At 29.6% G+C, this 27,732-nt stretch overlaps 1 protein-coding gene across 1 annotated transcript in view; it reads right to left on the reverse strand.

Annotated features, from left to right (window-relative positions):
- Positions 1-14,495: 14,495 nt before the first annotated feature.
- Positions 14,496-27,732, reverse strand: part of CrzR (corazonin receptor) — a 92,000-nt gene continuing 78,763 nt past the window's right edge. Inside the window, exons 5-6 of the mRNA XM_065505049.1 lie at positions 21,282-21,433; positions 14,496-16,133 (exon numbers count right to left, since the gene is read on the reverse strand). Coding sequence (XP_065361121.1) covers positions 15,443-16,133; positions 21,282-21,433 — 843 coding nt within the window. The 3' untranslated portion in view covers positions 14,496-15,442. The remainder of the gene's footprint in view (positions 16,134-21,281; positions 21,434-27,732) is intronic.

A 27,732-nucleotide genomic window follows, 5' to 3' on the forward strand; every position in this document is an offset into this window, starting at 1 on the left:
TTATTCCTTAGTATTATTCGTGCCACACATCCATCATTTATAAATATAGCAAATTTCTCTGATTATGGGTATCAAAATACCTTTTATATGGTATATAATATGGTACTGCTTATTAACATTGTGAACCAAAAATTCCTTTTTGAATTTATATGACATTACTTCAGAAATTTAATTCTCTACACCCGTCCAAAAACCGGCAATACAGAAAATATGAATATTAACAGAAAAAAGTATGAAAATATAAACTTACTGGTACCTATATTGATGTGTTCCAAATGTTTTATGATACTGGAGATTACTGCGTAGTTCGAATAGAAGTGAAATAGAGTTCTTGGCTATGTGTGGGAATTTTTAACAAGAACAAAAAATGGTGCTTTGAAATAACATTGACCAATCGACGCAGTTTTTTTTTCAGCAGTTTTGGTCCTTGAGTTATATAGATGAAGATACCTAGTTTTAAAGAAACGATTTAGTTTCAATACTAGTAGAACAATTTTCATATATAATCCTCAAAATAAAGCATAAAATGTATCAAATAAGGTGATAATCTTGGGGTTTCAAAGCCCGTTTTTTTTTTTTTTAATTTACTTTTGGCCTCCAATGCCACAATTGTTACTGATTTATCGGCATAAACCAGTAACTTCACGTGGTCCTATAGAAAATAATCGAGAGGTGTCAAATCGCACGACCTTGGAGGCCAATTGGCAGGTACATTTCTCGAAATCAAAATATCGCCAAATTTTGATTTCAATAAATCCATGGTTACGGATTTATTCCCAAAATTCACATTTAAGGCATTGCAGTGTATCAGAGCTGTAAATGAATAATTCTTTTTTGATTTTAATTCGTTACGAATTAGGTAAATTTTGAGGGCCTTATTTTATAAAACGAAGCGTTCAGAAACGTAAGCAATTTGTATGAAGAATAATGGGAAAAAGGTTTTGAAAAGGTTTTTTCCATACAAAATTTGTTTAACGTTTGTCGTTGCGTTTTAGAAAATGAGTCCATGAATTAATTATTTTTTGACATCAAAAAAGAATTGAATGAAATTTTAATCAATTCAAACGAATTAGGTAGAAACGATTTCTTTTCCAATCAAATGAATTTGTAAAAAGAAGTTGCAATTTGTTTTCAATTCCAATAAATCTGTAAAATGAATTGCAATTATTTTCTAATTCAAATGAATTTGTTAAAATAAATTTCAATTCATTTCCAATTCGTTTGAATTGAATTTATTTTGAATTCATTGAAATGAATTAGAACAATGAATTGTAGTTCAAACGAATGAAATAAAATTCAAGAGAAGATCTAGGGGAAATGTAAAATACAAATTTAAGGACATCATTTTATAAAACGAAACATTCATAAACATAAACAATTTGTATGAAGATTACTGGGGAAAAGGTTTTAAACTTGAATTTTGTCCATACAAAATTTGTTTCTTTTAGCAAATAAACAAAATTTTCCCATTTTGATAGGATTTACGCCGATACCTAATAATTCAATTCCTAATCTACCGCTACCTGACAATTCCAGTATATCATGGGAACTTCAAATCCAAGAATTTTTTGTCTTTGTACTATACTAGGTGATAAAAAAAGAGAGTAGTAATGCTTGCTGTCTTTTACATAAAAAATTAGTTGAATAACAAAACGATAGTGTAGATTTACTTACAAAATCAATTAAAATTTCAATCAATTCAATTCAAATGAGTTTGATTCATTTGAATTAATGAGGGTATTCATTTAAAAAAAATGGAAAATTACACTTTGATTTTTTTACACTTTTAAAAAACAAAAACAAGAAAAAAGTCGTACTTTTTATGGAATTTTGTTCAAGTTTTTGTTGTGTAAAAGTGTAAAAAAATCAGAGTGTAATTTTCCATTTTTTTGAAATGAATAACCTTCATTCAAAATGAAATCAATTTAAATGAATTGAAAATGAATTGCAATTCACCTGGACAAATTCATTTGAATTAGAAACAATTAATTACAATTACAATTAATTTGTATCAAATTGAATTTTTGAAATCAAATTTGAATTGACTCAAAATTCATTCAATTAATTTTTTTCCGTGAAAAGAATTAATTAAGAATTTGTAAATTCAGGGCATGAATAATTCGCGAATTAATTCAAAAACTAAAGATTCATTAACAGCTCTGCAGTGATATAAAAAATTAGTTAAATATGTATGAAATATTTAGATAATACCCCGAATATTTGAAATTTTCATACAAAATTTACTTTATAAACCTATGATAAATTTAAAAACTCCTTATGTATGTATATAGGGATTAATATTGAAATCTTTGTTAGCAAATCATTGTTATCCTCCGTATTCTGAGAATGATACACAATTATAAGACATAGTAAATAAAAGAAATAGTAAAAAAAGACATAGTAAAAAAATAAATAAACTATTTTCAAATACAGCCTAATTATGAATAAAAATTCCCCGGGAGTTTTTTCCTTTTTCCCCTAGTTTTGCATTGAAATTATATAAGCACGAGCATTTCAACACAAGAATGCATAAATCAATATTAAAAATTTATATTTGGGGGATTCAAACGGTCTGCTTTTTTGTTTGAAACCCAACAAAAATTTATTAAAACTAAAAAAATATTTTATGACAGTACGACCTAATAGGAGACCGTTTGAATCCCCCAATTGTTTTTTGTCAATGTCTAAAAGGAATATACATAATTCCAATTCTATTGTTAAATTTTATAGGAATATTGTTCCATATGAAAATTTTATTGTATGTATACGATTCCATTTTACAACTCATTTATTGCTTTCATTGACTTTTTGATTAACACTTCATAGTTCATGGTAAACTCCCACCGCTATGAGTTTGCAAGTACTGTGAGAGGTTGGACATACATATGTTTTTACAGTTTATGCAACATGAAATTTTAATTAATTCAGTTTCAAGTGCAGGGTTTTAATTATAAGGATATACATTTGTTTCATTTACATTTCACTGTTTTCACCCATATACATAGAAATTTACATTTTGTTAATTTTTTTGTTAAAAATATACAACAGAGGAATTTAAAATTCTTAGACAAAAATAACTTTATATTGAGTATCAGTGAAGGGTATTTAAAATTCATTTAGTACCCAATATTCAAACATCTTACTCAATTGACAGAAGAAAAGAAATCGACACAAGGAAATGCGTAACAGGAAAACAAGGACGAGCATGAAATACATAAATATTCACACCCATTAACAATAAAATTAAATTATCTTCTGAATGTGCTGGTGTTTTCGTCAGATACTACAAAATCTTACTTACTAGGTTAGTAAGTAATAAGTATACATAGTAGATTGTATTTCTTAACCACTTCTATTTCATTTCATTTAATTTTCTTATTTATGATTTGAATTACAACATACATACATACACATACCCATAAATAAATAATCGATTTGGTTGATGAATGCTATGTGGTGTGGTTTACAATTGAATTCAATAAATTGCTGAGTCTACAAATGTATATATTTAAATTTTCTGAAATTAGAGAATATATTTATATTAGGATGGCCCCAAAAAATATCGTTTCGCAAAATGTTTGCCCTGAGTTAAGTATTTGGTGAGCTGAATCAAAGGATAAAAAAAGTCCTTTTTAAATGTTTTCATGATTTTTTTTCATATTTTTCACAAAGTCTGCATATGAATTATTGATATCAAGTGATAAGCGCTTTCAATGACGTATCTGAAATAATCGTTTAAGTCTAAAAATATTCCAAAGTTAACATTTTTGGCAAAAATTTTAAATTTTGACTTATAATTATTTAAAACTAGTTGACCCGCATGGCTTCGCCCGGTAGCATTTACTAATGTTAGTTCTTCAAGTTTCTTCAACCCACATACAACTGCCTGTTCTTATTTATTTGCAAATAAAATATCTAAATTTGTACTGCATACTTTAGGGAGCTTTTTTATTACAATTGACTGGACTAAAAAAAAGATCCGAGTTTCATCCGGAATTTTTGAATTTTTTTTCTTTACAAACCATCTCCTGAAAATTTCTAATCGAATAAAAAAAATCAGCCAAATCGCTTCAGCCGTTCTCACGTGCTGATGGTCACATGGACCATTTCATTTTTATATACATTCAGTTGCGAACAAGATAATAGCAGACCACGAAATTTTGAAATATTTTAACTTTTTTCACAGTGTACTGAATTTGACATACAGAAGAGAGTGGACGTCGAATATATTGACTACAGCCTGAACTTCCAAATAAAACCAGTTTAGACCCACCAGTTCACAAAATATTGAGATATTTGCTTGCAAACCAGTCGGCATTCAGCGTACTCCAAACGAGTACCACTATATATTTGTTTTAATAGTGGCTTTTTCCTTGGACTTCGTTCTGTGAAGTTTGCATCTAGAAATCATCTCCTTACTGTCATATCAATAACTTCTAAATTTCATTCGGTTTTTATTAGCTTGACAGATTAAATGGATTGCATTTGATGATTCTGACGATATTTCGATCGTCCTGAGGTGCAGTTTTCCGTTTGCAGTCCCCATTTTTTATTTTTTTCTTTCTATTCAATAGCATTTGATATAAAGTTGAATATGTGGAAAAGATTTTCCTTATTTTTATAACTTTAAAATTAATTTTCCTTAAGCAATGAATTATATAAAAAAGAACTATTTTTAATGTTAAATATACAATAAATTCAGCATATTTAACTAAATTGTACTTTAATCTTAAAAAATATTTGACTTCTTTAAAAAAAAAATAAAAAAAATTAATTTAATAATCCGGCACTGCTATTTCAATGTTAATAAAAAAATACATATTGTCATATATAAGAGCCTTTATTTCCGAAGTTACCATTGTTTTTACAAAAAGATTACATCACAAAAAAATTACAGGCTTGACCGATTATGGGCATAAACAAAATTTTAAGTTTAACAGTTTTAAAGACGTTGTACGCTGTTTCAAAAAAATTTCCTAGTGGTACTGCTATTTTCTTGTTCGTAACTGTATATAGATAGACTAGTTGACCCGCCCGGCTTCGCCCGGTAGCATTTACTAATGCATTTACCTGTTCTTATTTATTTGCAAATAAAATATCTAAATTTGTACTGCTAAAGTATGGGAGCTGGACTCAAAAAAAAATCCGAGTTTTACCCGGAATTTTAGAATTTTTTTCTTTACAAACCATCTCCTGAAAATTTTGAATCGAATAATAAAGAAATCATACATAGACCATTTCATTTTTATATATATAGATTAACAGATTATAATCCTGATATAGGGTCTCATTTTATAAAACGAAACGTTTGGAAGCGTAAGCAATTTGTATGAAGAATACTAGGAAAAACTTGAAACTTGAATATTTTGTAAAACGAAGCGTTCAGAAACGTAAGCAATTTGTATGAAAAATACTGGGGAAAGGGTTTGAAACTTGAATATTTTCCATTCAAAATTTGTTTAACGTTTGTCGTTTCGTTTTATAAAATGAGGCCCAAAATTTTGTTAACGTTTGTCGTTTCGTTTTATAAAATTTACCGAAACTTTTTTTTCGGTTTTTCGAAATTCAACCTAGTTCGAATTTTATTTGAGTTCATATCGATTCCGAGCCAAATGAACTGGTCATGTTTTGAGGCCAAGAACGAATCAAGCCATTATCGGATACTCTGTATACCAGAGAAAGCGGTCTGGTCAGATTTCAGCAGCTTATAATACAGAGCCTGACCTTAGCGCCATGGATATTTGACTTTGGTATCGATTCGATCTCTTACGCTTCGAGTTATCGTAATGGATCCGTTTTTCATCGAAAGTAATGATTCGGTGCAAAAATGGTATTCTGTTATAGCGTTCGAGCCTCATTTCGTAGGGTATTCAATCGATTAATCGTTAATCGGTTAACTGATTAATTTGGTCGGTTAATTGTTTGAATAATTCAAAACTGATGATTTTAAAATAACTTAAAAAAGAACTGAGATATTGGATATTCTTCATCATGCCTTACTTTCGATTTCTCCAACATCTACAATCAGCAAGAGAGTTATTCCAAGTCGAGTTTTAATAAAACTTAAAAACATTATTTATTTTTGGGTTGAATTATTATGTTGTGTTATGATTTGTTTATTTTTCACGTTTTTGTTCTTTTTATTATTAATAAAATATTTAAATAAGTATACACAATTCTTGGTTTTATTTTCACTTTAAAATTTAAATATAAATTATTCGGTTAAACGAATAATTTAAAATTAACCGATTATATCTAGAATCCGATTAATAATTTGCTCAATTAACCGATTAAACCAGAATATCCTAGTGTCTCGGCTTAAATTCGAATGGTTCTCAATTTCCCTGCTTTTGGATGAATCCTGCTGCCCGCAAATGTTTTGAAATCAATTCAATTATTGATCTTCAAACATTTTTGGCATGGCCAGTCCGATCTTTGTCTTCCGTGTCAAAATCACCACTTCTTGCGCGATGAAACCGAAACATTCACCATAATCTTTGGTGAGCAATCGGTATGCTTGCGGCATTTTTTTTCAAATTAAAGTAAAGCAAAACTTCCCGCATATGACGATTCGTTGGTACAAAAGTGAGAATAATGACAGATATGTAACCTTCAAAATGACATATGTTATTAAAAACAGCGTTCAAAAGTTACGCCACAGGGGAAAATAGAAATTGTAATTCAGAAATGCAAATTAATATTGAGAAAAAAACTATTTGAAATTCAGAAATAAAATTAATAATAAGAAAATTGTATTTCAGAATAGAAAAAAATTATAATGAAATCACATTGAGTAAATAAAAATTATGTCGAGAATTAAAAATTCTTATGTTATTTATACCCTACACAGCAGATGTTTGTAACGCCCAAAAATATTAGTCTAACACCCAACTTAAAGTATACCGATCGACTAAGAATCACTTTCTGAGTCGGTCCATTATTTCACCTAGCCCCCATACAAATGTCCTTCCGAAATTGGACTTTATCGGTCATAAATGTTTAATTTATAAATGTATCTCCACAAATTGCGGTCCAAATAAGTTTTATATATACAAAATTCATATCACTAGATTTTGTTACGATCGGTCCATAATTAGCCATAGCTCCCATATAGACCCGCTTCCGAAAATCACTTTAACGTGCATAAATCGCTTAAAAATTTTGGTATACTCATGGTGATCGGTCCATAATTGGTCATAGCCCCCATATAAGGCACACTTCCGAAAATCACTCAAAAATATAAATGATTGAAATTTTAAAAGAAAAATGTTTTTGCTCTTTTACTTAGTGTAGGGTATTATATGGTCGGGCTTGACCGACCATACTTACTTACTTGTTTTAATTTAGTTTTGTTTTTATAAAATACTTGATACGAATATTCAAGTCTGTTTAACAGAAATTTATAGTTGTATTTTCTAAACTTCATTTTTAATTTTCTGAATATAAATTTCGATTTCTCAATTTCAATTGGTTTTTCTCAAGATTACTTTGCTATTCTGAATTTAAATTTGTATTTTCCCTAGATTAATTTTGATTTGTCAATTTCAATTGGTTTTTTCTCAATATAAATTTGCTTTTCTCAATATCAATTTCAATTTGTTAAAAATCAGGTAAGAGTTAACAAACGATAAAAAACAGTACCCGTTTCAGATAAATAATTCAATGAAAATTGTATTAATAGCTTCAAAGCCAACAAGCTGTAAACCTTTGTAATATTTTCAAAATAGTTTTCAGTTTAAAGTAATTGAAAATCAAATTTAGCACACCAGTTACATTTCGTTTCAATTCTTTCTTCTTGGAAAGGTACATAATAAAAGGATTTCGAGCTTAATGAATGTTTATACGGACCCCTAAAGGGAGCAGACCCCCATTTAAGAACCGATGGTCTATATTAATGATTGATAAGAACATACATATTTATGTATGGTATTATTATTATTATTATTCATCTCTATTTATTCAATTAATTTATTCCATTTTTTATACCCTTCGCCATGAGTTTCAATATTTAATATATATAAATTTGTCATTCCATTTGTAATTTCTACATTTTTCATTTGCGACCCCACAAAGTATATATATTCTGGATCGTTATAGATAACGAAGTCGATGAAGCCATGTCCGTCTGTCCGTGTATGTTGAAATCAACTTTCCGTAGCCCACAAATAACTTAAATACATTATTCATACATCAATATATCGGGAACTCTTCCGGCTCGGTTGCCATTTAAAATCGACAAAATCGTCCGATAAATGGCTGAGAAATAAGGAAAAAACCGGGACAACTTCGATTTTTTCCCTATTTTTATATACATACATAGTATATCTAGATTACTAAGTAGATAGGTATTTCAAAGTTCATTGCAACGATGTATATAAGGCTATAGTAAGTTGGACAAAATCGGGAAAAATATTTTGTAACCCGAATTTTTTTTTCATCAAAAATGTTTTTTGTCATAAATTCTTTTTCGAAAATTTTTTTTGGGAGATTGTGTTGAAAAATAGATTCGGTTCGGAAAAAAAGATTTAAGGCGGACTATAACGATTTTCATGATCTTAAAAAAATCAAAAAATTCACTAGTGTTGAGGTTGTGTGTAGCTCTAATTTATTTATTTATTTAATTTATCTTATTTTATTTTGTCTTTTTCTGTTGTTTTTATCCTTTACATTTTCATATTGATTTTTGTATTATTCAATTATTCTTGTATTTTTCATTTATCTCTGTAATTAATTGAGTCTTCTTTGATTGTTTGCAGGTAAATACGAAATCACATGCAAATTGTTTTATAAAATTTACAATCATTCTTGTTGCTATTGTGTTTCTCTTAAACAATAAACAATCAAAGTGCAGTTTCAAATTACTAAAAAGCTAAAACTAAAAAACACACTCCTAAGACTCGTAAGTAGAAAATGTAATTAAGTATATTTGTATGTATAAAGTTTTGTATAAATGTTTCTAAATATTTATTATTGAGAACAAAGTTTACTAACTAATAGGTGATATCGTTGTTGTATGGTAGAATCAAATTAGAATTGCATATAAGGTTCAATGAAAAGTTTACAAAATGCTGGGAGGAAACAGAAATGTTCGTCCAGGCATCAGACCTTATCCGTTCTAAATTTGTTAAAACGTGATATCGTTGTTGTATGGTAGAATCAAATTAGAATTGCATATAAGGTTCAATGAAAAGTTTGCAAAATGCTGGGAGGAAACAAAAATGTTCGTCCAGGCATCAGACCTTCCCGTTCTAAATTTGTTAAAACTTGGCACGCAGGTTCTTTATTGTAATTACAAAATTAGAAGTTGCTCAAATATGTTGCGTCTTTTTAAAATTTCTCTATTATTTCAGTTAAAATTATAAATCAATTAAATAAAAGTCAAAACAAATGTATTTGAAATCGTGCTTCGGTTTGCGTCGCGTTTCTCCGATCCCAATTACCTACGCACAGTGGGGGATCCGGATTTGAAAGGGCGTAGCCAAGGAGTATTCGAGTTTAAGTTATTAAAATGGGCCCTATAAATGATCCAGGTGCGGCGCTATGGCGGCTCAAAGTAGGGTACCTTCGATATGTAAAATTTTTAAACACATGCAATATTTTTGTTTCCCATCCGATTTCAAAGATTTTTATATTTGTTTGGGTGTGCTATTTATCTCTTATAATTTCCGAGTTATAGGCATTTCATAATTTAAATTTTAGAATTTTGCCATACCTTGGTCCGCTTTTTTAAAAATATAAGGCGTACTTTTGGACCAAAAAATTTGTAGGGCCCATTTTAATAACTTAAACTCGAATACTCCTTGGCTACGCCCACTTCCGATCGGACCAGCCGTTTAGAAATGCCATATTTAATTCCAAAATTTCGATTCTGCCCCACTGTGCAACGCCAACCGGGGTATTAATGTATTTGTCTCATAGTAATGCTTATGTACCCTAGTTTCAAATCCTTTTAAAAAACTTTTTTTTGAACACATGATATTGAACCATTGACCTTTTTTCATTTTGACGCTGTTTGAAATGCACATTTCTGACAAATATTTAGTACTGACTAGGATATTCAATCGATTAACCGTTAATCGGTTAACCGATTAATTTTGGACGGTTAACTGTTCGAATAATTTGAAATTGCCGATTTTCAAATAACAAATAAACCGATTAATTTGTGTCGATTAACCGAAATTCCTTTTTTTGCACTTTAAATTTTTTTTTGTATTTATTTTTCCATTTGAACATCCAATAAACATGTTTAGTGAGTATGTATAACAACTGAAATATTTAATTTACATGTATTTGAAACTTTGTTTGTATTTACATGTATAGACGAAACTTTTTTTTTAAATGATAAATCAATATCTAAAACCATCCAAAAAGGAATATTCTTGATTTCTCCAAAATATACAATCAGCGAGAGAGTTTTTTCCAAGAAAAGTTTTATTAAATCTAAAGAAAAAAATCGTTTAAATTATATTCTTTTTATAAAAGATTATTTCAGAAGATCTCACTAAAACTATAAAAAACTCACACATCGCTCATTTGCTGCAACAACGTCATAATTCAAAAAAAGTCGTTTCGAGAAAAACATCTTTGAATATTTTATGCATTTTACTATTTCTTAAATAAATTTTCAACAAGTCATGCGATTTCAGAAATTTTAATAGGAGATTTTAATATCTTCCTAACCTGTATTTAACCCAAATTTTTACTTATCAAATAAGTAAACATTGTAAAACTTAATTTACAATGCTTACAACAGAAAAACACCCTCACACAAAAAATAATTTATTTTTTTGAAAACCGATAAAACTATATGAAAGATTATAGAACAGCGCATATTTTGTATTACTCAGTTCAATAAACACGGATTTTGAGTAATGATGGTGTTGCAGCAAATAGGCGATATGTTTACAAAAATGATCTCAAATACCTTATTTGCCTTTTTTTTATGTTTTTGTATACAAAATTCGTTGTTGTATTTTCAATTTGAAATGAAAATATAAATTATTCGGTTAATCGAATAATATTAAATTAACCGATTATTAACCGATTAAATCTAAACCTCGATTAATTATTTGCTCGATTAACCGATTAAACCAGAAACCCGATTAATTGAATACCCTAGTACTGACTGTAAACAAAAGAGAGCAAAATATTTCTATATGAACAACATTTGAGTAACAAGTATTTTTGTTAACGGTACCAACTTCTTTGTTTTTATTTTTACATAAAGATAACAAAAAGTAACTAACTTTACAAATATATTTATATTACACAAACTCCTTTACTTACCCAAAAAGTTTTCCAATAAAACGATGTAAGCTGAGAGTATTTTTACTTTTTCTCAAATATTTATTACATTTTTAAAATACAAATAAACTTTATTGAGTAAAAACATTTCGTTGATTTCACAATAATCTGAACAATGTATTGCGAATATTAGAATTTATGAAAACAAATCGAAATCATTTAATGAAATTTCTGCAGAATTGAAAAATTCTAATGAACAAAACATAATAATCAAACTGTACACATGTGTATTAGAGTGTCTGAAAAATATTTTTTTAAAGCTTGGTACACAAAATATTAGACAATTTGAACAACGTCGTATTGGGGTCAAAAGTTGACTTTACAGACAGACATACGGCTGGCCATAGCTGTACCATCACAGAGTCTCGTAAAATTCCAGAAACAACTATATTTTTTCTGAAATTTTAACAAAAATGTTTTGATATTATTGAAATAATAATAGAGTTTATTGAAATATAGAATAACCGTAATTACGTTTATATCGTTTAAGGTTGAACAGTAATTTTTTTTAAACAAACACTAACTGTGAAGCGTTTTGCTTGTCTGCAGATACACCCAGAGTTTCTTGCGGGAATCGAACCCGCAACCCTCAGATTGATAGTCCGGCACTCGAGCGTCTAGTCTATCGGGTCAATAATTGCGGTAACGATTTCGAGATGAAAAGGTAATTTAGGGTAGGCAAACTTGAAAAAATCTTAAAACTATTAGCGGATAAGCTGTTCGTCTTTAAATTCAACCTTTGACCTCAAATGTTTAGCACTGAACATTCTAAACGGCACACTTTAATATTCAACTGAATGGCTTCTTATAAAATATATTTTTTAAATAAATTAAATAGTTCTTTACATATTTTTTTTAAATTGCAGTATTCGCAATACCTTAACCAGAATCTTTGAAAGAAAGTAATAAAGTTTTGTAAACAAAAGACAATTTTTTTTCAACAATTATTAAGATTACATTTTTACAATTCAATATGTTTAGTTTATGTATATGGAACAAAAATACAATTTTATATACAATTATTTTACATATTAATAGAATACATTTTACCTATTTGATTCTAAAGAACAGAACTTACAAACTAAAAGCTTACAGCCATAATTTCTTTGAAATTTTATTTTCTATTTACATTCATACGCTATAAATTCATTTTTTCAAATGTCAACTAAAATGTGAAGAGTGTGTAACTGAAAAATAAATTGTTATACGTTGAAAATTTCCATATGATTTCTTTATAACTAAAAATTATTTGTGTAATCAATAATACCCCATACTTTTATCAGATATTTGAAGATAAAAATTTAAATTTTTTAAAATTTGCATTATTTTACCTTCAAAATTAAAGAAATAAACATTCAAAACTCAATTTGAAGTTTGTCTGAAAATATTATCAATATTTTGAAATGAATTTGTGTCATTCTTAATTGGAAGGTTTCAAAAAAATGAATTCTTTGCCTAACCTGCTTTTTTATATAGGCAGACCATTTAATCCGAAGCAATTATTGTAAAAATTTAATAAAAATCCAATGCTTTAATCAGCATAATCACTGTTAGGTCTGCTTTTTCCATACAAATATATTTTTTGTTGGAAATTATCTTATAATACACTAATACCCCGGTTTGCGTCGCTTCGTTCTGCATCGGTTTCGAAGTGGCGTCTTTAAAAATTTCTGTGATTTCGAAGTTGTGTCGATTTTGTTCCAGTTTGCGTTGCATGGCTTCGAAGTTGCGTCGTTAGTGCTTCGATTTGCATTGTTTTTGTTTCAGTTTGCGTCGAATGGCTTCGAAGTTGCGTCTTTAGTACTTCGATTTGCGTCGTTAATATGAAAAAATTATGAATCTAGGAACCAATTAAATGAAAATCAATACAAATGTATGGAAAATCGTGCTTCGTTTTGCGTCGCGTTTCTCCAGGCCCAATTAGCGACGCAAACCGGGGTATTAGTGTATAATAAAAAGTTTGTTTTATCATTTCTAAATTTTGAAGTTTTCTACTGAAAATGATTTGAAAACTAATATCCGAAAACCGGAGACTAATTGTCGGTTTTCCGTTTTAGGCCTAGAAAAACTGCGGTTTCGGTTAAAAACGACCATGAAACTCTACATTTAATAGAATAGGATTCCTTATCTGTTTAAGGACATAAATCATAATCGATCACATCATTCATATGTGACAGTGTACAATATCACAGTACATATCGTTGGTTTAAGGGAAGTATCACAATTTCATATGTACTTATTAGAAGAAAGAAACAAAATTTGTATTTTAAATAAAACGAAATATGTTCATTCTACATTAAAATATCGCTGTAGGAAATTTTTAAAATTTTTTTCCAAAAACTGAAATGTTTAAATGAAACATGCCAGGCAGTAAAATAGAATCCTGTTTACAACCTTTCCACAGTAATGTAAATATAAATTATGCCAATGACTAAATTAAATAAATGTTTAAACGATACATTTTATAAATTCTAGAGTCGTGTTTTGGTTTTTCCTGTTTCGTAAGGGTATACGTTTTTTTGTAAACTCGTTTGTACGATGAGCCATCTCAAAGCGGACAGCAGCTTAAATATTTTTAAAGCAGTGGTTTTTGAGATATATGAACATATAAATTCCAAAGCCATATATCTCAAAAAAAAAAATAAAAAAATTAGCTTTTTGAGATATAGGCCTTTGAATTTTATATCTCAAGAATTGATCTTTGAACTTTTGAAAGAATTGTGATTTATTTATATTGTACAATTTTAAAGGACATATCTTTATAATTCAAATAAAAATCGGTCCACAAATGGCTGAGATATAAGGAAAAAACTAGGACAACCTCAATTTTTGGCCTATTTTTGATCTATATCTGGATTAATAACTCATTAATATAGACAATATGGATACAGTAATTTGGACCTACAATGGGTCAACCCATTTTAATTTTTAACCCGATTTTTTTTACCAAAACAATTTTTTGTCATAATTTATTTTTTTTTTTAAAATGTTGGATTTTTTTTTTAATTTTCAAAAACAATTTTGAAAAAAAAAAATGGTTTTAAATTTTATTTACCTAAAATATTTAAAATTATAATTTGGTGAAGGGTATATAAAATTCGGCACAAAATTCGTGGTTTTATTTTCAATTTAAAATTAAAATATATGTAAATTATTCTGTTAATGGAATAATTTAAAATAAACCGATTAAATCTAAACCCTGATTAATTATTTGCTGGATTAACCGACTAAACCAGAAATCCAATTAATCCAAAGTGAAGAATAAATATATTAGCATTTTATGTCATTACTTTGTAATGTAAGTTTTTGCTGGGATCTGTGGTAAATTTCGTTAAAATCGGAGATTATAAAGTGCTGTTTGCTGTCCGCTTTGGAATGGATTCACCCTATTTTCAATTTTGCTTTTTTTTCCATCGTTGTGGTGCTACACAATTTCTGGAAGAGTCGTAATTTTGTATTTATAGTGTTGTGGTGGTACACAATCTAGAAATAGTCGTAATACCTTTGTAGGATGTTATGCAGACAGCATGTTATAAAAATAACAAAAATATGGCAGAATTTTTAAAGATTCTAAATTTCACTGGCATTAAAAATATATACTTTATTTAATTAATATTTTAACTTATGTTTTTTGGAATATTTCATTAAATAAATGTATTTACAGCTGTATAAAAATATACATACATATATAATAAAAAAAAGATAATAATATTCCAACGTTAATATTAAATATTGTCATTAATAATCTTATAAATATAAAAAACCAACAAGAATAATAAAATGAAAAATCCTAAAGCACTAGCCTTAACAAAATCTTTTATACATAGGTATGTATGAATGTATGTATGTATTCACTCGTTTTTGTATAAAATTGTCTTTCTTTTTCTTTTAATTACATTTGCTGTGTCATGGAGGGCAAATACTCGAGTGTTTTTTAGTTAAACTGCATAAATAAATATAAAATTTGTAATTTGTTTAACAAATAAGAAATGTCTTGGAAAGGAACAACCATGTTTTCGTATTTTGAATCGTTTGTTTTGCTCTTTTAGTGTAAAATCTTAAGTATTTATTTAATAGCAGTCTCTTTATGAACATTTTATAAGTATGAAACTGTCCAGTCTCCTTCATATCTTAAGTCTCATACACTCGACACACTGTCTTCTATGCCGGACAAAAGAGGCTGCAGGCCCATTGCATTTACCGTGGTTTGCGTCAGTAAACAATTACGATTTTCTCCACCATTTAGGGGTGATGATGATGATGATGTACGTTTTTTCATGCTAGCCGCGCCACCACGTTGATTGTCATAACTTAAAACTATAGAGACTCCACCACCGCCATTTCCAGATATTCCTCCACTACTTAAACATGCTCTGTCGCTGCTATCATCACTACGACCCACACTACTGCAACTGCTGACAGAATTATCATTCTGTATTATTTCGGTTGAATGGTTATGATACTGTTGTGTTGCTGCAGCTGCAGCTGTTGCTGCTGTCTTGCGATGATTAAAGTTGTGCTTGTGTACACTATTACTGGCCGAACCACTATTAGCAGGACAAGAGGTAACCAGTGCTCTTTGATTCGGATGGGGGCTTTTCATTGATGCTGATTTTCTTGTTAATGATGGCGTTGCAAGTGGCACATTTATTGTTGTGGCCGATAATGATGACCCAGTTGTTTGCAGTAAACCAATATTCTCTTTGTATGCACTGCCCGTACTTATGCTGCGATAATAGCTGGACTGCCGGAAGGTTCGCACCTGACGACCATTGCCATCCACTTGTGTAACAGCTGTTAGCATTGAGGGCGTCCTTTGTGAATCACCTCTGAAAGTATATCTAGTAGTTTAAATACGGCCACACAAAAAGAAGATGTACAGAATAAAATTGTAAAAGAATTGAAAGAAAGAAAAAAGAGAAGACAATACAATATATATATAAAATGATGAATGACTTAATTTATTATCCATCTACAGAAACATACATATAGTATTTTGTTTCTCATTATACAAACAAATATACATATATAGCTTTCAATCATCATCACTCGTCTGTTAAAACTATTTGCGTACTAAAGAATAATACGAATTTTGTGTAGCGCTAACACATATTAGGGTGGCCCCAACAAAAAAGTTGTACAGGTTCCCAACAAAACTGAAAGTTTCAATTACGGGTTACTCAAAATATTTGTCATTGCGTCAGTATTTGGGGAGCTGGTATTATTTGAAAGAAGTTTGAAACGCGTTTACAATACCATATCTAAAATTATTGTATAAGTCCAAAAAGTATTCGAACTTTTGTTATTTTTTGCAAAAATTTTATGTTTTTTGAATTTTCACATAGAATTATTTAAAGCAATTAGTTTAAATTATTGCAATACGTGATAAACTTGATATAAATTCACAATTTCAAAAATTTAACAGCAGGATTGATTACCATATGAATTGAAGCCGAGAGACGATTTTGCATGTCCGAAATGAAGCTTGAACGCTATAAAAGAAAATAATTTTTCCACTGAATCATTAAGGACTGAGATCGAACAAATCTTAACATACACATAGGAATGATAATAAAAATGAAACCACTAAACTTATATTTTTTATTTTTTTTATTTGATTGAAATTATTATTACAATTTACAAAAAATATTATTTTTATAGTTATAATCAATAGTGATGAATTTATAAACCTTTTCCGAAAACCCTTCCATTTAGGTTTTTATAGAGCATTCAGTTACTTTGTTCGAACAGGTAGTCCATCTACGTATAAAATCTAGCACACTTTTGGAAACCGTTTGTGTGCTCTTCAATTCCCTTTTAAAAAGAGCACAATATTTTCCCACTAGCCTTAGCTCCAGGCTGTTTGGAGGATTTGCCTCTCTTGGTACAAATACCACATTATTGATCTTGTAGCACTCACAGGCCACAAATAAGTGGACACATTAAGAATGGAAGCATCCTCTTTTGTAAACATTCCTTGATGTAAATTTCGGTATTTATAACAAATGTTTTGCTTCTTTTGCCGCAACTGCATATTGCTTGCCATACCATGCACTTTTTGGGAAAATTTCCTGCTTTTGGGTCCTAAACATTTCTACAACATTGTCTCGAGCATCAGCAACATAAAAATATTGACCCGAAAGTTGCGAAAAATTTACCTTACATACGTTTCGTCATCCATTTTGTATAAAATTTGACTTCAATTTCCGTGCTCTGTCTTTGGCCTCTAAATTTTTATCAGAGTTCCTGTCAGGAACTTTTTCAGTCTTGTATGTTTTTAAACCTGTATTGGCTTTAAGTTTTCGTACCAAATAGTCCAACTGCTTTCCTACCGAATCTGTTAGGAGCTTTTTTGAAAATGCTTTCGGTTTTCTATCAACGGACAAGTTCTCCCGCTACTGTTTAATAACATTGGACTCAGTTTGACGGCAGACCTTTGATTGTTTGGCCAACTTTCTAATCTTCTTCTATATATATAAAAATGAAATGGTCCATGTAGTATGTAATGGCATCACATGAGAACGGATGGAGCGATTTGGCTGATTTTTTTTTATTCGATTCGAAATTTTCAGGAGATGGTTTGTAAAGAAAAAAATTAAAAAATTCCGGGTAAAACTCGGAAATTTTTATTTTTTGAGTCCAGTCAACTGTAATAAAAAAGCTCCCTAAAGTATGCAGTACAAATTTAGATATTTTATTTGGAAATAAATAAGAACAGGCAGGTATAGGTGGGTTGGAGAAACTTGAAGAACTAACATTAGTAAATGCTACCGGGAGAAGCCGAGGCAGTCAACTAGTATTTAATAATTTTAGTACGCACTTTTTTCAAGGGTGTGAAGTTAAATTCGTAAGTTAAATACGTCCCACATATATGTTAACTACTTAACATAGCACTGTTAAATAAAGTAAATTTCAAAAACATAGTTTTTTTTGACAAAAACATAATAAAATTAATTATTTTTATTCACCAATTAAAGAAAATACCTTAAATTTAAACTTTTAGTTAAAAAATAAAAAAAACGTCTTCATATTAAGATTAAAATTACAGTTTGAATATGTAGTATTCAAGTTCATTGGCGGGCCACTTAGGACAGACCTGAATGAGGTTTGGATATGGTAGGTGAAAGCTGGGAGTGAGTAGATATCAAAACTATATAGGGTATACCCAGTTGTTTCTCAGGGAAGGCGCTACAAGGGGCGGAATTTGTTCGATTACTTTGTTTACATTAATGTTCAAAGCGTTATAGGGGCCATTTAGGACAGACCTGAATGGGGTTTTGAGATACCGGGTGAAAGCTGGGAGAGAGTAGATGTCAAAATTATATAGGGCATATCCAGTTCTTTCTCAGGAAGGGCGCTACGAGGGGTGCATTTTGTTCCAAAATTGTTGTAATGTTAAAAGTGTTATAGGGGCCATTTAGGACAGACCTGAATGGGGTTTGGATATGGTGGGTGAAAGCTGGGAGGGAGTAGATGTCAAAACTATATAGGGTATACCCAGTTGTTTCTCAGGGAGGGCGCTACGAGGGGTGGATTTTGTTGAATTACTTTTTTAACATTTATGTTCAAAGTGTTATAGGGGCCATTTAGGACAGACCTGAATGGGGTTTGGATATGGTGGGTGAAAGCTGGGAGGGAGTAGATATCAAAACTATATAGGGTATACCCAGTTGTTTCTCAGGGAGGGCGCTACGGGGGGTGGATTTTGTTCCAAAATTGTTGTAATGTTAAAAGTGTTATAGGGGCCATTTAGGACAGACCTGAATGGGGTTTGGATATGGTGGGTGAAAGCTGGGAGGGAGTAGATGTCAAAACTATATAGGGTATACCCAGTTGTTTCTCAGGGAGGGCGCTACGAGGGGTGGATTTTGTTGAATTACTTTTTTAACATTTATGTTCAAAGTGTTATAGGGGCCATTTAGGACAGACCTGAATGGGGTTTGGATATGGTGGGTGAAAGCTGGGAGGGAGTAGATATCAAAACTATATAGGGTATACCCAGTTGTTTCTCAGGGAGGGCGCTACGATGGGTGGACTTTGTTCAATTACTTTTTTAACATTTATGTTCAAAGTGGGGTAGGGGCCATTTAGGATAGACCTGAATGGGGTTTGGACATGGTGGGTGAAAGCTGGGAGGGAGTAGATACCAAAACTATATAGGGTATACCCAGTTGTTTCTCAGGGAGGGCGCTACGGGGGGTGGATTTTGTTCCAAAATTGTTGTAATGTTAAAAGTGTTATAGGGGCCATTTAGGACAGACCTGAATGGGGTTTGGATATGGTGGGTGAAAGCTGGGAGGGAGTAGAAACAACTGGGTATACCCTATATAGTTTTGATATCTACTCCCTCCCAGCTTTCACCTACCATATCCAAACCTCATTCAGGTCTGTCCTAAGTGGCCCGCCAATGAACTTGAATACTACATATTCAAACTGTAATTTTAATCTTAATATGAAGACGTTTTTTTTATTTTTTAACTAAAAGTTTAAATTTAAGGTATTTTCTTTAATTGGTGAATAAAAATAATTAATTTTATTATGTTTTTTTAAAAAAAAACTATGTTTTTCAAATTTACTTTATTTAACAGTGCTATGTTAAGTAGTTAACATATATGTGGGACGTATTTAACTTACGAATTTAACTTCACACCCTTACTTTTTTCTCGTCACTCATTTTAATCAGATTAACAACAAATTAATACAATTGACATTAAACATAATAACTGACATATTTTTCGAAGGTAACTTGATCAAACAAAGTTTTAATGAAAATCGTGTGTTAAGGTTTTTTCGATCTCAGTCCTTACTTGCGATGAAAAATGGATTTATCCATTTCGATCGATGCAGAACGCTCTCTCTGAGATACGCTTCACTTTGGAACAGTTTATCAAATATTGGCTTGATTCGTTCTTGGCCTCAAAAGATGAGCAGTTCTTTTGGCTCAGAATCCATATGTTGCCAGAGAGAAGGGAAAATGTCATACCTAACAATGCTTAATACTTTGAATAAATTTATATTCTACAAATGTTTCAAAATAAAAGCTAAAAATTTTAAAAAATCTCGCATTTTTAAGTCATCCACACAATAAATACACACAATACCAAATACTGACTCCAGGGCAAACATTTTGAGAAATGGACTCCTTACTAAACTTTCATTTTAGTTGGGAACATTTAGTTGGGAACTTTCACTTTAGTTGGGAACACCTTATTTTACATCTATGCAAATGTAAATGAATTAAGTAACTAAATGATTTTAAATAACTAAATTAAGGACTCAGCTAGTGTTCCTCCTATTATGTTCTTTATTATAAGTCTTCCAGGAATAATTTAATTGCGAATATTTTTTGCAAATTTCTTAGTTTAATTTAAACAAATTGATTTACTTTGAACTGAAATATATTGCAAAAAAAAAAAAAAAAAAACACAAATTATCATGTTTATATTTTAACTTCTATTGTTTAGGTAAGATTTAATTTTCATATGCTAAATTCCCAATTTAATTATTGACAAGTTCACTGAAATTTATTGTTGTCGGATAAGCTAGTTCCTATGTGCATTTAGGCCAGATTATCAGGAAACCTTTACCCAAAAGGATTTAGAAACGCTAAAGATATTATACAAACTATAGAGTTTTCTTACATTCCATTTTTATGTTTTTTTTTTTAATTATTAAAGATTTGTTTTAAAAACATAATTAAATTATTTGTAGGAGTTATGAATACAAATGCCATTCATCAATTGGAGTGGCAGAGAAACCATTCAATTAATATTCAAACATGTATCAATAGCAAATCCCACATTTTTCTTTTTCTTACATTCATTTGTAACTAATTTAGTTTTTGTTTTTATAGATTTTTCTAATTATTTCCTGTTCTATTTTTGAAATAATCCTGCTCTTTCTTAGTAACTTTCGACTGATGGAAAAAGATAAAATCAAATCAAACTAATTTAAATTCAAGTTATACGAGTACAAACCTATTTAAACTGTATGTTCCATTATTGTTGTAGCTCTTTTTGCTCGTCTTCCTCTTCATGGGACACAGATGAAAAGCACCATAAATAAGCGGATTTACTAAGCTATTGGACATGCCGAAAAAGAATATGGCTGATTGCAGATCTTCACCAAACTGTAACAGGAAGTTAAAGATAGAAAAAGAAACAGAGAAAGAAAAATTAATGTATTCAATAAAAATATGTTTAAATCTTATGAAATGTATGTCCTGAATTGAAAAACTACCTAACAGGACTCAATTAATATTTAGTTCTGTCATGTAGTTTCACACAATCAATTTTGAACTAATTGTTTGTATTATTCTTATGCACTACAGATGAGGATGGACAAAATATTACTAATAGCTTAAATATTATTAACTCTTATCTCAAGACATACATAAATACAAATATTCATAAATAATACTATGCTACACCAAAAATATGCAGGGCTTTTCATATAGCAATTCTGTTTAATTGGTGTTCAGTTAGTTCGGAAATGCTATTCTTAAAGTTACAACTTTGAAAAAAAATTAGTTTTGAAATTGATTTTAACATTGGTTCTTTTACTTAAAAGATGCATTTACTTTTCAAAATTATTTTTTGTTTTTATTTTCTTATATTTAATTGTGTATATGTATCTAGTTTTAATAGTTTAATACTCCAACTGTTTATCTTTAGTAATTTATTTTTAATTTTCGTTCTCATGTAATCATCTCTTAATTATGGAGTAGGTTTATATAATAATACATTTCAAATTTATCGTCACATTTGGGTCTAAATATAATATAATCCCTATTACTCTTGATTTATAATGGTCAACTTACACTTGGGCAAAAAAGATAGTTGGTAGTATCGAAAGGAAAAACGTTGTAATTTAACAAACATAATTTTACTGCAACAATACGATATGGCGCATGAATACGAAATTTTATTAATCTTTACTCCCACAAAGTATTTTCATTAATTTCTGTATATGATCGCTTTTATTAGACCACTAGAAATACTTGTTAATCGACCATTTACTTGTCAAACCATTTTTAAATATCTTTATTAGTTTAGAAATTAATAAACAGATTTATTTGTAATTAGTGTTTATAAACCGGTTAACCGAAAACCGGGTTTTCTTCGAAATTTCGGTTTTTTGAACCGGTTAATTTAAAATGTTGATTTTCGTTTAACCGGTTTATATCGCTTGGTTAACTGGTTTTTAAATTTACCCTCGATGATCGAAATGCATTCTGATTTTTAGTTTTTGTTCTGTCAGCAGTTTTGTCAATGATGTCATAATTTTAGCACTTGAAATTTTGTGTGTGATTTTTAATCAAAGTTTTACTTACTTTTAGTTCGAAACATTTTTGTTTTAAAAAATGTAAGATATTCTTCTTTCAGTCTATGCATTTGTAAATGTTAAATAATTAACAAAAAGTGTGTTGAGAACGCAATAACTAAGTTGCGGCTAAATTTTCATAGATTTTACTTTTTTGTTATATTGAAAACTCATCTGTTTCAAAAATGAAGGGTAGTTTTGTGTGAGGTTAGGATTATAAAAAATGTACAGAAGTTTGAGCTTGATCGGTTAAAAATTGGCGTGCCGTACTAGGGTTAAAAAATTTTATTTTTTCAGTTTTTATAAAAATGTTGCTATTAAATAATAAAAGAAATAAAAATAGAAATATGTACGTAATTGTCGTTGTAATGAGATTAGGGTTTTTATCCCGGAAATGCCCGGTACTAATTTCCCGGGAATTTTGCCAATTTTTCACTGCCCGATTCCCGGGATTTTTAGTCGGGAATACCGGGAATTAAAAACTGACAAAAATACATAGAAAACAAGTTAGAACTCTATTTTTTTTCACCAAAAAACACTGAAATTTTTTTTAAATTTTTTTGCTTATATCTCGGTAATAATTGACCGCTTATTATTTATTTGGGGTTTTTCGTGTGAAAATTTAAAAAGTGAATTCATTATTTATAGAATTTATTTATTATTGAATCAATCTAATTTCTTTAAATTTCTTCTTCAAATCCATAACAAAATAGCTTCAAAAATATATTAAATGATTAAATTGTTCTTCAATTCAAATCTAGTACAGAAAGGCTTAAGACTCACCTTCGTGAGAAGGGTATAATCTATAAGTTTGTCATTCCGTTTGTAATTTCTACATTTTTCATTTCCGACCCTATAAAGTATATATATTCTGGATCCTTATAGATAGCGGAGTCGATTAAGCCATGTCCGTCTGTCTGTCTGTTGAAATCAATTTTCTGAAGACCCCATATATCCTCGGGATCCAAATCTTCAATAATTCTGTCAGCAAAATCGGTCCACAAATGGCTGAGATATGAGGAAAAATCCAGGACAACCTCGATTTTTGACCTATTTTTTACCTATATCTGGATTACTAAGACATTAACATACACAATATGGATATCTATTGATAGATATTTCGAAGACATTTGCAACGACGTATATAAGACCATAGTAAGTTGGACCTACAATGGGTCAAAATCGGAAAAAAAAATTTTTAACCCGAAAAAACAAAAAAAAAATTAAAATTTAAAAAAAAAAATAAAATTTAAATAAAAAAAATTTAAAATAACAATTAGAATTTTTTTTTCCAAAAAATGAAAAAAAAACAACTGGAAAAAAAATAAATTTTGTTTACCTAAAAATATTTAACATTTTTATTTTGAAGTATAATTTGGTGAAGGGTATATAAGATTCGGCACAGCCCAATATAGCACTCTTACTTGTTTCAATTAATTTTGTAAATGATTTGATTTAACAAAAATTTAATCATTAAAAGTTCAAATAAATTCTGTTATTAATTAACTTTAAAATTAATTCAGTTTAAACAAAGGCTTTGGAATGTATCTAAAAAATTAAATATTAGGAATGGATTTATGGAATGAAAGACTGACATTCTTTAATTACGGATTAAGATTTTAGTGAATTAAACACAAATTGTATTAATTAATTCGAAGCTCTGATATTTAATAATTATAAAACTAAGTTTTTATATGAAATTTGGCTATAATATTCCTAATTTACTGTATCATTATATATTTCGGGAATAGTCGGGTACCCGGGAATGAAGAAAAAAATATCCCGATTCCCGGAAATCAAAAAAGGTCGGAAAATTAAAAACCCTAAATGAGATATAAAAGACAAAAATTGGTTAACAAATGTTAAAGTTATTAAAAATTTCCCAAGCCATTAACGAGTCGCAGGACACTATAACGAAAAATTAAGTTTTATTTTCAAATTTTCTTAAACAAATGTTAGATCATCACATTGGTAATTATTGAGAATACAATAGGGAATAAAAATATGTGAAAAAGATGTCAATACCTCATACAGTTTTTCCGTACCTGCGATTTAAATTTTGCTATTTTCGGGAAAAAACTAATTTGTTGGCGATATTTTGGCAGATGATATCAATTTCGTTGAATTTTAAGTAAAACCTATACAGAATATTATAGGCTAGATAATTTTAAATATAGTCTGAAAATTTTACTAAAAGGGGACAACGTTAACCCTTAAATCGTGAAGGTCAAATTTTGCATTATTTGGAATTTCTAAATAAATGATAGCGATATATTATATATTTTTGTGTAGATTTTAATGAATGTTGCGAAAAATATACCTTGAGGTCTTAGATTTACAATAACAGTGCAAAAATGGAAATTAACCCTTAAGTTATTGATTTCTTAAAACGTTTAAATTTAAAAATTGCTTATGAATAAGGTCTTTAGTGTTTTATAAGTTTTTTTTATTGAATTATTGTTGTTGTAAATAATAACATAATTGGAAAAATATAAACAAATTAATTATATTCATTTATTTTTGTTTATACTTATGTATTATGACTTGAAACCAATGCAAGGCAGTTCATTCCGTTTATGTACAAAATTGTGTTCGTATAGAAAAGAAAAATTACAATGCAAACATTAAAATTATATTAGGAAAAAATAAAATATGCAAAAATGTACCATAAAATGAAAATTATGCAAAAATATGCATTATCAAATCGATGCTAAAATTCTTAAAATTATCTAAAACGGATTTATAACTAATTCATACGTTTATACGACAAACATTTAAAATTACGTAGAACGTAGCACATAGTATAGTTGCCGCAACCATGTCGTAACCATCTCATTTCTCTGGGTGTACGTACAACTATGTACAAACAATTATTTTTAATATAAATATTTCATTTTCGTTTAAAGACCTTCATAAAATATCTCAACGTTAAGTTTCCATTTAATTTGCGTTATAATAAAAGACAACAACAACCAGTTTTACTTAAATTTTGTATCCAGTGTATTTTATATGGTGGGATGGCAGAGGAAGGAGTAAATATCTTAGTTTACTCGTTGATTTACCTTTAACATAGATATACATATATTTTACCACTATATGTCTTGGTAATGGCACTACAATTAATTAAAATGTATTTTATGGTCGTGAATGAAATCTTGTTCATTTCGTGCTATGAGTTCTGTGCATTCAATTTCCTTAATTTCTTTACTTCAGACTATAAAACAGTGTAATTGTACTAACATAGCCGTACGTACATACATATGTACGTATCTAGTAATATACTTTATGTGTTAAATATTGTAATAAGATTTTATTAATACTATAAACAAACATTTTATAAGATTATAACTCAAACAAAATACATTTACAAATTCTATCTTTCACCCCATACACTCGCACTTACACACATACACACATAAAATAGGAAACCACAAATAAGAATAGGCAAAATGAAAAAAAACATGAAAGGAAAAGGATAGGATGTACATATAAATAAGGACTGAGATCGAAAAATCTTAACATGTTGATAAAACAGTTTTGATTTTTTTTATTTGATTGAAATTATTATTACAATTTACAAAAAATATTTGGGTTATTCAAACGGTATGCTATTAGGTGGTATTGTCATAATGTCATAAAATATTTTTTTAGTTTAAACAAATTATTCTTGAGCTGCAAACAAAAAAAGTGTTATTTTATGATAAACCAATAAACATTATTCAAAAAGTCTTATTAGTTTATAACTTTTTTGTTTGAAACCCAACAAAAATTTGTTTAAACTAAAAAAATATTTTATGACATTATGACAATACCACCTAATAGGACACCGTTTGAATCCCCCAATTATTTTTATAGTTCTAATCAATAGTGATGAATTTATGAACCTTTTCCGGAAACCCTTCCATTAAGGTTTTCATGGAGCTTTCTGTCACTTTGTTTCGAACAGGTAGTCCATCTCCGTTTAAAATCGACCACACTTTTGGACACCTTTTTTGTGCTCTTCAATTGTCTTTTAACAAGATCCCAATATCTCTCCACTGGCCTTAGCTCCAGGCAGTTTGGAGGATTTGCCTCTATTGGTACAAATAACATATTATTGTTCTTGTACCACTCAACCCTTGCTTACCATAGTGACAGGATGCCAAATCAAGTCAAAAATAAGTGGACACATTAAGGAGTCTTATGAATGGAAGCATCCTCTTTTGTAAGCATTCCTTGTTGTAATTTTCGGTATTAAGAACTTTTGGGAAATCCTAAACTTTTCTACAACATTCCAATATTGATCCGGAAGTTGCAGCAGGTATATTTTTTGTATAAAATTTGACTTCAATTTCCGTGCTCTATCATTGGCCTCTAAATTTTTAGCAGAGTTCTTGTCAGGAACTTTTTGAGCCTTGTATGTTTTTAAACCTGCATTGGCTTTAACTTTTCGTGCCAAAGAGTCCGAGTACTGAGCTAACCGGACTGTTTTCCTACCGGATGTGTTGGGAGCTCTTTTGAAAATGCTTTCTATTTAATGCCCAGCAGTTAAGCAAGTAGTCAATGTATCCCTTAAAGACAGTAATTGTCACAAATGTCTTATCACTTGGCTAACTCCAATTTATATATTTTGGTCATTTGACACGTGTGACTTTGTAGTGCAGAGAGAAGACAATTGGTTACTTTATACATCCCAAGTAATCTAGCGTGAAGACAATTGACACTTAAGTGTCTCTAAGTAATCTGGAGTGTAATCACTTTAAACGTTTTGTGAGTAATTCGTACAAACTGGTTTTATATAAATTGTGTTGATATAATTCTCATACAGTTTATTTTTATTTTTGCTTAAGTATCTGGTATCCCATGTAACATAGCATGAAGTCAATAGTCACTTTAGTGTCTCTTAGTAACCTATGGAGAAGTCACTTCATACGTTTTTTTTGTACTGCACTTTATTTTACCCACCAGAAGTGTTGACAACTTTCGATCAGCTATCAGATAGTCCCATTGTATCAAAAGAGTCAATTGAACCCCTGCTTAGGACATGTACGTGTTAAAATAACTAGTCAAGTAGCTGATCAAGTAACCAGTTACAAAGCTAGTAAGGTAACTGACGCTATGTAAACA

Source organism: Calliphora vicina, chromosome 3 (assembly GCF_958450345.1).
Source record: "Calliphora vicina chromosome 3, idCalVici1.1, whole genome shotgun sequence".
In the NCBI taxonomy this organism is placed as follows: Eukaryota; Metazoa; Arthropoda; class Insecta; order Diptera; family Calliphoridae; genus Calliphora; species Calliphora vicina.